The 12,496-nt window shown below is 41.5% G+C and overlaps 1 protein-coding gene across 4 annotated transcripts in view; it reads right to left on the minus strand.

The window, feature by feature from the left end:
* Window positions 1-1,555: 1,555 nt before the first annotated feature.
* Window positions 1,556-12,496, minus strand: part of LOC148391057 (ephrin type-B receptor 2) — a 90,937-nt gene continuing 79,996 nt past the window's right edge. Inside the window, exons 8-16 of one of the 4 annotated variants that reach the window (XM_088389245.1) lie at window positions 11,976-12,084; window positions 11,063-11,127; window positions 9,457-9,570; window positions 9,130-9,377; window positions 7,422-7,637; window positions 6,821-6,970; window positions 5,992-6,185; window positions 5,216-5,371; window positions 1,556-4,765 (exon numbers count right to left, since the gene is read on the minus strand). In XM_088389245.1, coding sequence (XP_088245371.1) covers window positions 4,657-4,765; window positions 5,216-5,371; window positions 5,992-6,185; window positions 6,821-6,970; window positions 7,422-7,637; window positions 9,130-9,377; window positions 9,457-9,570; window positions 11,063-11,127; window positions 11,976-12,084 — 1,361 coding nt within the window. In that variant the 3' untranslated portion in view covers window positions 1,556-4,656. Of the gene's footprint in view, window positions 4,766-5,215; window positions 5,372-5,991; window positions 6,186-6,820; window positions 6,971-7,421; window positions 7,638-9,129; window positions 9,378-9,456; window positions 9,580-11,062; window positions 11,131-11,975; window positions 12,085-12,496 lie in introns of all 4 variants that reach the window. The other 3 variants (XM_088389243.1, XM_088389244.1, XM_088389242.1) reach the window with 3 other exon arrangements.

Consider the following 12,496-nt stretch of genomic DNA (forward strand, 5'->3'; position numbering starts at 1 on the left):
TTACACAGTTTAATAATAATAATGGCAAAGAAAAAAAAATTACAGTCAAGAAGAACTGTTGTAAAAAAACTCCTTAAACAGAATCTGTTTAATTTCGCCTGATATTATGTCCATAAATCTGGAATGGTCCTGTGGAGTACTGAAAACGATTGGGAAAGTAGCACCCCATTCCTGTTTAAGGGTGTAAACGATGTTGTAATTAAGTCTCAGCTAGGCGCCTGTAGGATTTGTGTGTTTGATTGAAAGTTACAGTTGAAGGGGAACAGGGCTAAAGCTTTTAGCACACACGCCGCTCTTCTCCGGGTCACGCCGAGGTCTCGGGCCTTTCACGCCGCGGCCGCTAATGAGGTTGAAAAATTTCCAGCTCTCACTCACACACACATTGCTCAAATTATTTGTGACAGAAGTACATAAAAATGGACTGACTGGTGCTGTTGGTGCAAAGTGTGACATTTTGCTGCACGACCAGCAAAAGTGTTGTTCCGTCTGCGGTGTTGAGTTTTTGCAAGCTGATTCTAATGTTTTGCCTTTAAATATTTTGTTTTGAATTTTGAATTACTACGAGGCTCGCCAGAGATTGATAATTTCAAAAAGAAAGAAAGAAGTTTGAGCTTGAATTGTGCAGTGTTTTTAAATGTACAGTAATTCAAAATTTTTCAGTTTATGCTTTTTACTTTTTCACATTTTCATTTAACATTCTGAATATTTCGCATTGAAATTCAAAATCAAATAAATGTACAATGCACGATTGTGTTTATTAAATCTTATTCAATGTATTCATGAACTTCATAATTGTCCGTCAACAAAATGTAAGTATTATTGGAAATATACAATTGTGCTACACTGCTTTATTCACAATTCACATTGAAATGATTCTTTTAAAAAAAATAATTTCCTTTTAAAAAATCAATACTGTTCTTTAATATTGTCATTATTTTATATTATAGTTCAAAATATGTTATGCATAGGCCACCATTGTACCATTGTAAATTTTGCAAAAACACAATCCATATTATTTAGTTTACATTTAAGTATATTTTTCAAAAAATACTGAAATGTTCAATATTTATTCAAAGATGTTATTCGTTTTTAATTTAGTGTAACAACTTAAAAATTATACACATGCATGTTATAGATGTGAAATTCATTTCAATGAGTAAATATTGTTACCTGTGTAACTCTTGTTCAGTTTTTGTGGAAAAGTGACAGTGGAAAAAAACCCCCCAAAAACGAACATCCACATCTGGAACAGATTTTCTATCAAATGAAAATTAAAAAAAAACAATTCAGCATTTAGCATAAAAAAATCAGCTAAAGCTTAGCTGTGAAATAGTGTCTAATACTGTTTAGCTGCTAAACAGTATTAGACACTATTTCACATATCACAATATTACATTATTTACAATTCCCAATTTAAGCCTCAACTTTTCAAAAGGGATCATCATTATTGTTGTTGCAATATTTACACTACTGTATATAGCATTTGATATTATTATTAACATTAAAATTTGTGTGAACTTTTTTCCCAGATTACCTAAAAAATAAATGCAACTCATTTTTAATATCAGACCTTATTTTTTTTATTGAAGAGAATCAAGTTGAGCTTTTCTATTTTTAGAAAATAAGCCAATGACAATATTACAAATAAGGAACTTGTTACATCATTCACAGGGTTACAGTCAATATACATTTATACAGAAATACAACATCGCCCACATCGGTCACCGTCGCCTTCTGAACCGGCGCATGTCAGTGAGGCGCTTAACGGGGAGCGCACAAACCCCGGCTGCACTAACCGACATCCAGAGCGGCAGGGGTCAAGGTGGGGGGAAGGACAGGGTCCTGAAGGGATAAAGGACGGTCTTGTCCAGGACGAGTTGATTCTGCACGTGACCACGACGGCAGCAGAGGGTGCTCTGGTGCTTTTTTTGCAGCACATGAGTCTTTTGAAATTTGACAAGCTGCTTTTCTTCACTTCTAAACTGTCATCTCCTGTGAGCAAAGGAGGACTTGCATGTCAAGTTTTTGGTTCCAAATCTATTCACAGTAAACCACAGTCGATGAAATAAAGTAAGTGTTTGTAAAAAGATGAGCAGCAAAAAAGCATCACTGTAAGAGAGGCCTCATGAGTCTGCTTGCTTAGGTTTCAACTCGATTTTGTGACGTGTGGACCAAGGAAAACACCTTTGAAAGATACACATTAAATAGTCCTGACTCCTGCTTGGAATTTGGAAATATACTATAGAGTATTTACGATAATATATATTTGCCATGACTGGGAAAATGAAAATACTATTTGACTGGCAGACTTTCGCAGAGTCTGCACGAAAATTGTTGCGACTTTTAAAATGACTTTGTGGTGTGGGTTGACCAATCAAATAGCGTTGTAAAAGGCAAGCGGCAAAACTGCTGTGACAAATGAAGAAATAAAAGGTGGAAAGAAAAAGCTGTATATCAATCGTACTTTAAAATTTGAACCCCTCCTGCCTGGATGTTGTCCTTAAAACTTTAAATAAACTAAAAGGTCTGCACTCCACTGAAGCCATCCCAGTTTAAATCCCAGATTTAAGGAGGCACCATTGTAACACTGGGTAAAATATAAATACTCAATTTAAAAAACAAAAAGCAAGTTAATGCCCAACTTGCTTTGACAAGATTTGTAATTAACCATTATTCAGTGTCAAAAAACTGTTAATAGGAGTGCCGCATCTCTTCTCTTTGATTATCGCTCTCTCTCACTTACTTTTTTTTTTTTAACCAGAACAAGAATACTTCATGCTGTCAACACGTAATCCTTCAGATGAAATGCGACCAGGTCCACTGGCCTGTGAACATAAAAAATGAAATTGGCTTCCAACCATTAAAGTGTGGTACACACACTGAGTATCGGACCGAACTTTAACCTATATTCCCCTTTTTTGATCACCGTCAGCAGTCAAATTGTCGGACGTCTCTAATAAATGAAAAAAAATACGAAAACAAAAGAGTTAGTGTCAATCATTGAAGTGGGGGGGGTGGGGAAGTAAACAAACATCTAAAGAAGAATGCTGAACTATGAGGATTTACAGAAACCCTCATTTATTTTTATAACAAGAAAAGTAGATCAGAACTTCATTTGCAACAAATACTATTTTAGGTGCAGCTAAAGATGATTTTACTTGAGTTGTTTTTATTTTTGCACTTTTGTTGAAGTCTTAAAATACCATTGGATTCACATCTTTAATCGGAAACTACACTAAAATTGGGAGTGCCTCAAAGCTCCTTCCCAGGGCCCCATTAATTCCCATATTCTAAGTGAATAATCCATAAAAAGGCAAATCCAGGTATCCGGGAAGTGGATATCCATCGACGTGTTCAATTTGGTGTTCGTAAATATTAAATCGGCATGTGCAAAAATCGGTATGTGTGTACCCATTTCAGAGCTTCCAATATGTGTTGGGGATAGTTTCAGTGAGGTCTTGAAGAGGGCAGTGTTGGAGGAACCAGACTACGAGCAATGGATCCAGGCAGGACATTTTTCCCTCCAGACACTCTTTACCAAGGGAAAAGGTGAGCGACATTTACGGACGCCATGTTTTCTCTTGCGACAACAACACTGACAAAGACTGACAGCTCAAAACATAGAAGCAAAGTATATCTTCTCCAAGGAGGCGGTGGGATACCGGGAGATTATTTATCTACATGATTGTTCAGTTTTTCCTAATAAACTCAAAGCACCGCAATGGAAGATCCCAAGCGTTTTTTTTTTTCTTCAGCTCTTTGCAGAACAGAACCTCAAAATAAAATCAGAATAATATGCATATATAAATTGCAAACTGCAGAAATAAGAAGAACACGTTGCATCCACCAGATTGTAAAGTCTCTGTGTTTGTGTGTAGCGACTGGAAGAAGAGAAAAGATGGATGGATGGAAGTCCACCATGTAACTGCTTACCCAGCATCCTTTGTGACATGGGAGGAAGTAGAAGAGAGTGCTTGGGTGGGTGGGATTGGTCAAGTGAGTCAACCCTTCGAAGTGGTCCTTGATATGTCCACAAGGGAGCGAGGTAAGAACAATGTTGTCAATAATGGGAATCTTCAACACATTTCACACCACATTGAAAAAGATGATGGATTTTTTCCCTCCTTTCTTGAGATTTTCCTCATGTCAGTCTGTGCCATTAGGTCCATTTGATGGTTTGTATGTCCTTGGCCCGTCTTCCAGGACAGACAGATCCTTGGTTTCTTTTTTTTTTTGTATCACGCCCTTTTAAAGGGTAGCTCTCCTACTCATCTAGTGTACAACCTTATATTGTCTTTAATTGTCCATAAACTCCTTTCATTATTTATCTTTTATCTTTTTTTCCCTTACAAAATTCTTTACAAAATTATGACAACAAACCTTGAAAATCGGTGGATGAAGAAAAATAAGTGTTGCTGGTCACTTGTTTTTGGGGCTCCCGTGGTTCTCAATACCAGAACTCTCTGTGGATGGATGGTGAGAGGGGTGAGTAAAGGAGTGTTGGGTGAGGGAAGAGAAAGTGTCAGGGAAGGGGTGGGATCACACCAACAAGCATCCGCTTCGTCCTCGGTGCTTGCTGGGGGTGGGGTGGAGGGGTGCCCCCCTCGGAGCACCCCGGCCGGCCCTCCCAGGGCCGCTGCTCTTCTTGGGGGAAGGTCAGACCTCTACTGACTGGATCTGGTTCATCTGGGCCCGCATCATCTGGACGCTGTTGAGAATCTTCTTCTGATGGCCCGCTAATGTCACGCCTACCCGCAGGATGTCACTGTGACGGTTACAAAAGCAGTGAATCAAGACGCCCCGTGGACGGAAAAGCCTCAGACATGACGCGACCCCATAGAGTATCACATAAAGTAGGTCACTTAATTAGGTACATCAGTGAAAAGCACACACCATTTAGTGTTCAGCAAAACAGCAGCCATTGCTAAGATTGTTTTTTGGCAATGTCTTCAGCACTTTCACTTCAGAGAGGATTATTGATTTGATTAAGGTGGTTCAAAATGAAGCACTGAAAATCAACTTGAGTTTCACTAAAGCTAATATTAATTTCTTTACTTTTAAATGCCTTTAAATCTTTTGTTTGTGACTTGTCAATACACGCTTAGAAATGAATCATTCTTAGCAAGCCACATTTGTTTGTCAGTTGCCCTGTGTTTGAAATGTGCTATGTAAATAAAACAATATACTAAATAAAACTGAATAGATGGTCACTTACTCCATGGTCATCTGGGACACCACATCAAACGTGGTGAAGTCTGAGTTGGCAAAGTTGTCCTTATACTGGCCCATCTTGATGGCGTCCAGCCATTCGTCCACCGTGCTGAAGCTCGAGAAGTCTGGGATGCTGCGGTCGAGCAGAGGCAGATGCACACTGGGGGAGGACACAGACAGGATGCATTAGGATGAATGATGATGGCAATGCGATGGCTCTTCGCGTCGCAGTCGCTCCGCAGACCACCTGCGAGTGCTGCAGGAGCCGCAGGTTGCGTTGAGTTCTCACGGCCTGAAGACAATCCCACAGGCCTCGTTCATCAAACTACCTTTTCCGAGTTCATTTCCCTCTAAAATGGATTTTCCAAATGAGGTGCTGAGCTTTTTAGGGAGCCAGCGTTCTTTCTACCGGACATCGCATTCATCTGTGGAGAATCGGGAATGTTTTGGATTTACCTCAATCTTGGATTTGCATTTGTTATTTGTTGGAAGGCTCTGACGGTTAGTCGGTTCTAAGAACCAAAAACGGCATTCTTCCTAATCAGTAGCGCCTTTCACATTGGCCATCCAAGCAAAATTCTTCACGGCTGTTCTGTGAGAGTATGAGGTTTATCATCCGAGACTCACCGCCCCTTGCCCGTTTGTGTCGAAAGCAAGAAAGAAAGAAAGAAAGAAAGGAAGAAAGAAAGAAAGAGAGAGAACGAAAGAAATACAAGGAAAGAAAGAGGAAAAAAAACCCTGATGCTTAAAACACCCCATCCTTTAAGCGGTCTGACTCACCCTGACGATAACGGGGTCATGGCCTTCAAGGTGTTTGGATTACGGATCATCTTGTCCAGGTTGTTGACGATCTGACTGAATTTAGGTCGGTTGTTGCGGTCCTTCTGCCAGCAGTCCAACATGAGCTGGTGCAGCGCGCTGGGACAGTCCATAGGAGGCGGCAGCCGGTAGTCTTGCTCAATGGCGTTAATAACCTGAAGTGAGGAGGGGTCACAGAACGCAAAGATGAATAAATAATTTTCATTAATCAACAAAGCTAAATTGACAAACTTCACCATCGGCTAGCTCGGTCGATTGGAGGAACACCAAGGTGGCTTATGGTTAACTGTCCGACACGGAAAGACGCACAGTTCATTACGGGGGTCCATTAACAAAGACTCCATTCAAAGCTAGATTAATCTCATCCGGGAGATGCCCAAATAAGGACCCTGATGGAGCACAAGTGCTATCTGGAGCTGTTAATAAGATAACAGCCGAGGTCCTCTTTCCTCTCTTAGCACATTAGACTTCTCTCTTTCAATTTTAAACTATTCTCATTGTCTCCCCGCCACCCTCGCTACTCTATAATTTGCTCTCTTTCCACCGCTACCCAGGGGGAGTAATTGAAGCTCCAGTAGAGAGCAAAAATTGTCGACAGAGCACCGCCGAGCATTTTCCAATGATCTGATTATATCCGTGTGGCAGCTGGAAGGAATTATCACATGAAACCCACGCTGCTGTTTGGAGCAATGGTGGGCCGCACCGCTGCGGCCGTAAAACTGAGGTTGGATATTAAATACGTGTACGGGAGTATGCGCAACAATGCCCGTAGATGACTTCAGTTACGCACATCTTGATTGGTCATGTCCCAGTAGGGCCTCTCCCCGTACGACATGACTTCCCACATGACGATCCCGTAGCTCCACACATCGCTGGCCGAGGTGAACTTCCTGTACTGGATGGCTTCGGGCGCAGTCCACCGAATGGGGATTTTCCCACCCTGCGAGTACAAAAGTAAAAGCTGAATGACACCATGCAGCATTAGCACAAATGGTAATTTAAACTGGGAGGTGGATGCACTAAAACACCTGGGAGCAAAAAGAAGGCAAAACGTTGGGGAATAGATTTCAAGGTAGAGAAGCTTGAGTAGGAATATAAAGGAAAATTATGCTGAAAAACATTTTCCAGAGTTCATCCTAACTGACTCCTCCAAACTACAACGGATGATTTCTTGTTCAATTTCAGGCATAGGTTCTTCAGACTTTTTTGTGCATCCTGCTATGACAGACACATCAACCCAATTTCATGGTGATAGGTAAAACATGTTAAGGGATCATATTTTGTTACATTGAGTGATTTTGAAGGTGTCGTGTCAAACACCCCTAGGATACGACACATCGAGAGCAGCAAAACAGCAATTCAACATTTGAATAATACTTGTTTTTCCTCACCAGGGCGCTAGTGTAGGTGGGGTCTGACGTGTCATCTTCCAAAAAGCGCGAGAGGCCAAAGTCAGAGACCTTGCACACCAGATTGCTGTTGACCAGGATGTTGCGGGCGGCCAGGTCGCGATGCACATAGTTCATGTCAGCCAGGTACTTCATACCCGAGGCGATGCCTCGCAGCATTCCCACCAGCTGGATAACCGTGAACTGGCCGTCATTTTGCTGAAACACAACGTAATGTTGATTTTTCTTGACAACCCATATAAAAATGATTTAAAATATCACTCACACTGACTAAGGTCATTATTATGATTATTTATGACATTTTATCTTGACCAGAAACTATATCCATCAAAGTTTAGCGTGCAAAGGTTACTTTCAAATATGCAATAAAAGAGGCACCACAGGATACAACGTAAGAGAGAAGTTTGTTTTTAGGTGCGCTATGCAGGCCTGGCCACTGTTAAGCTTAGTCTGGATGTCTGTCTACAGCTGTTCCCCCCCGTCCTCCAACTCCATGGTTTGGTAAAATGCTTTAATGTGAACGCATGGCGCCTGGAGCGAGCAAGCAGTGCAGCTGTGCACCCCCGTCCTGTCACCTTGCCATCGCCCATCGTCAGTGATGGGAAATTACCAAATACACACTTTGCGACTGTCGATTTTCCAGATATTTTATGCTTCTGATCAATTTTGATTTTTTTCTCCTTATTGGCACATAGAGTATATAAATATATATATATCCCCTGTAGATGAGGGAAAGCGCTCACAAGGGAGGGACAGTGGGTGTCCATATTAGCAGTCTGCACCAGCGCTCCAGTAGCCTACTTGTCTTTCACGCTTTGCTGCTCGTCAGCCTCGCCTCACGCTTCTCCTCATGTCAAGTCGAAAGCTCCTCGTGCCGGCGATTAAGCATCATACATTATGCATGGCATCCACCCTCGCAATTATGGATTGTGTGACGCTCTTTGTGTGGACTCTCATTGCCATCATGCCAGCAAAAAAGTACCTGCCACGTTTACCTCAATTTGAATGACGTCAGAGAAAATTGGTGGTATTGCTTGACATGCGAATTGCAGGTCAACTTGAGCGGAGTAATGAAATGAAAGATTAAAATTATGTTATTTTTTTATGACCTTAAACCTACCATATAGAATCTAGAATAGGAGTCTTGAGTTAATTAAACACAAAGTCAATTTTTTTCTTATTTTAAAAAAATACCAAACTTTTTGCGTACGGGTTTTTCGCATACAAAAATAAAAAAAAACTCACGTTTGTATTTTTAGATGCATTTTAGAGCAGAAAAACAACAATAAACACATACTGCATTATTAACCCCATTACTACCCTTTCAATCAGTATTTATATGTTCATACACATTTATATGATTCTTTCATATTTAATTCTCTAAAAAGAAAAAAGGAAAATATTGTACATACAGTAAATTTGACGTGACATAAAATCTAAATTGCTTTTGACAATGGTGATAAGAAAAGTGAGTGCAAGGTGTTAATCTTCACACCTCTTCCATTGTCAGACAGACCTCTGCTACGACTCTAATCCCGTCAGCCAAACTGACAGATATTCCCACTGAAAGCAGAAAATTGAAGCTATGCAGACAATCAAATACAATTGCTTTTGACAAAAGGGTGGTGGACGAGTGGCTGCAAGGTCACCTTAAGCCCCTAATCCTGTGTAAAAGTGGCTCAGCACTCACCCTGAGGAAGGAGTCCAGAGATCCGTTCTCCATGAACTCAGTGACGATCATGACGGGACTACTCTTGGTGACCACGCCCTCCAGGCGGATGACGTTGGGATGGTCGAACTGGCCCATGATGCTGGCCTCGCTGAGGAAATCCCGCCGCTGCTTTTCCGTGTAGCCCGTCTTCAGGGTTTTGATGGCCACAAACATCTCCCGCTTGCCGGGCAGCCTCAGGTTGCCGCTGCACACCTCGCCAAACTCTCCTGCACGGGCAAGACGATATTTGTACTGCGCCGGTTGGGTAATATTATTATTTTTTTCTTTCACGTCACATCGCGTTACCTGCGCCGATGACCTGCTCGATCTTCACGCAGGATATATCAATCTCCTTGGCGAACTCGCGCACGGCCTCATTGGGGTCCTCATATGTGAACGGATCAATATAGATCTTCATTCCTGGAGACACTTGGAAAAAAGGGAGAGAGACACTAACGTATTTCGTTTCTGGACATTTAGCAAAACCCTTTCTTTGATTAATCTTTCATCTAAAAATGTATGGAGGATTTCAGAGGTATTTGTAGTTCTGCACAAATTACCAAGATGGCTTTCCTCTTGTCACATTGCTATTTGAGGATCAAATTTAAATATACTTGACCATGAAGTTAGTTGCATACGTGCTCCACTGGAGCATAGATGCTGTAAACTCATTTAGCCAGAAAGGACACGGCCTCCTCAAGCCTTTTAGCAGCAACAATGTGAGCCGAAATATAAATATATATTTGTTTTCTCTCACGTGGGCCGTTATCACAGTTTGAGAGGCTTGCTGAGCGCTCTCGCTCTCTCTCTGTCTCTCTCTCTGTGTCTCTCTCTCTCTGTATCTCTCTCTCTGTGTGTCTCTCTGTCTCTGTGTCTCTGTGTCTCTCTCTCTCTCTGTCTCTCTCTCTCTGTCTGTCTGTCTCTCCAGGTAAATGGGCTTAAGGTGGCCTTTAAGCATCCACGGACTCAAACGTTGCGGACTGTTAAATCGGATTATTTGCCTCGCACCTCTGTGTCGGGCCCGGAGGTTGTTTGATTGGAGCCCAAGCTTGCACCTGGGCCACTGAAGAGCCACGGGAGGCTCACCATGTCAGATGGAGGGAATCACTGAATGTTTTCTCACTTTTTTTATTCACCTTTAGATTTTGACCGTGATCTGCCAAATCTGATTCTATGCACATGCTGCGATGACGTACATCCCAAATGCATTTTTAACTTCCAATTCATATTGTTTATATTAATATTATAAAGTCACCTAAAATGTTAAGGTTTGGAATTGTTTCAGCATGCAGCGTAAATCCAACACTCAGTAGCTAACAGGGTCATCGTTTAACGGGGAAATATTTATTACTTTTTGAAGCCAAGTTTACAAATCGCATCATTTCCAATCCGAAGACAGCATAATATCTTCAATGCAGGCAATCTTGAGGATTTATTTTCCTCCAGCCCATAAAATGCATGGCAGAAGCTTTACATTGAGTCACCGAGCCTTTTGAATATTTCATTAATAGCTTGCTCGCTTACGGCGCGAGAAAATGAGTGAAGGGCTGACCTACTTTCATAACAATGGCTGGAGTTAACGATGTAAACATAAACGACGCGTGCCGATATGAGCGTTGCTTAAACTCTTCCTCCGTCAACAGGAGGGATCACTCGGTGGAAAGCCATGGGTGGGGGGCAGAGGTTTCTATTGGGGAGCTGGTAGCCATGGAGACAGGTGTGTGCGCAAGAGGTAAGGTCTCTGATGGAGACGATGGTGTGAGACGGTAGCCATGGTGATAGGTGTTGCAAAATTGGGGAGGGATGGTGGGGTGCACTGTTAAATGCGGTAAAAAGGGGGCCTGGTGGGGGATGTGTGTGTGTGCATGTGTGTGGATGATTGAAAAGGGGTGGGGTGGGGGGGGTTACTCACTGTGGCCGCTGGTGTAATGCTGCAGCTTGTCCGTGTATTCGGAATCTGCCCTATCGAAGCCACGCCTCCTGGAGGAAAGACAAAGAACTCTAGTGCTGGTGTAAAGATGAAGAAGAGAGAGGGGGTGGGGGTACACACTTCCCCCCCTCCTATGGCATATTCACAGTTTGAAAACTGTGAGGTACTTGACAGGTTGTCAAGTGTATCCTTTTTTTCTTCTGGTGTTCGCCGCGAAGCCTCAAAGGCGTATAACAGGAAAAACGACATAAGTAGGGACAATTTTGAGAAATGTGTCAAAATTTCAAGTGTTAATATCACAAGGAGACAAAAAAAATAATCATTAAGAAAATAGGATTTTTAATTTCTCATAGTAATTTTGGGGTTAATTTTATGGAAGAAAATCCCCAATAGCAGGTGACAGTGATTCTCAAATCGTTTATAAGTATTGTGTAAATATATGTGAAGCGCTCTCTCTCTTTTGTTTATTTACTCGTGAACAAATGGAATTTTAACTTCACGAGCAGAGACAGGCAACACACACACACAAAAGGCCTCAATCTTAAAACAAAGCTTTTGTAGTCTTACAAAAACAAATCCCGACATTAAAAGTCTCGGTTGGCGAATAACAGATGAGTGCCGCGGCGGCGGCGGCGGCGGCGGCGCATCTTCTTAATATCAAAGGATCTTGTGTGTCAAAGCAGAGCAGCTGCACTGAACTTGCTGAGAAGTGTTAATGAGTATGCAGTGCAGTTGTTGTCACTCTTTATGTGACGCATCATCGGGACCTTAATAGACCCCGAGAAAAATCTGGAATAATAATCAGGCAGATCTTTTCTCACATTTCGAATTGTTACCAGTTACTATAAACTATGGATATGGCTGAAAAAAAACTTTCAATGGACGAGAGGCTCACCGATTGCACACAATGATGATGACAACCACAGCAATGAGGAAGACCAAGCCCGCAGCCGTCGAGCCGATGATGAGGGGCAGCTTCTCGTGAATGCTGCTGTTGTATTCAGCTGCCGGAGACAAATAGACACAGAAAAAAATATTACAAAAATAAATAAGTTGTATTGTAAGATGACATTCATACCGATGAATAATAATTGTAACTTCTTGACAAAACCATACTTTTAACATGTATTTGACAAGGAAGTTATTTTTATAAATTGAATGTACTAATCAAAAATAATTTACAATTTCACAACAAAAATGAAACATTTTTACAAGTAAAAAGTTGAAAGTTTTATAGGAAACCGACTGGCTTGTAGCTTTTCTAATCTTGCTGTTTTATGACAAAGTACATGTTTAACAACTGAAGACCATCAAGCTTGTATTGCGATCCCTTTGAATGCGTCCGACCCCAGGGTGACATTAAAGTGGACATGAAATCCATACCGCATGAATCAGCTGCTAAACAATAAATAATGC

This window comes from Syngnathus floridae, chromosome 11 (assembly GCF_059516105.1).
Source record: "Syngnathus floridae isolate MCC-2025c chromosome 11, RoL_Sflo_1.0, whole genome shotgun sequence".
Lineage (NCBI taxonomy): Eukaryota > Metazoa > Chordata > Actinopteri > Syngnathiformes > Syngnathidae > Syngnathus > Syngnathus floridae.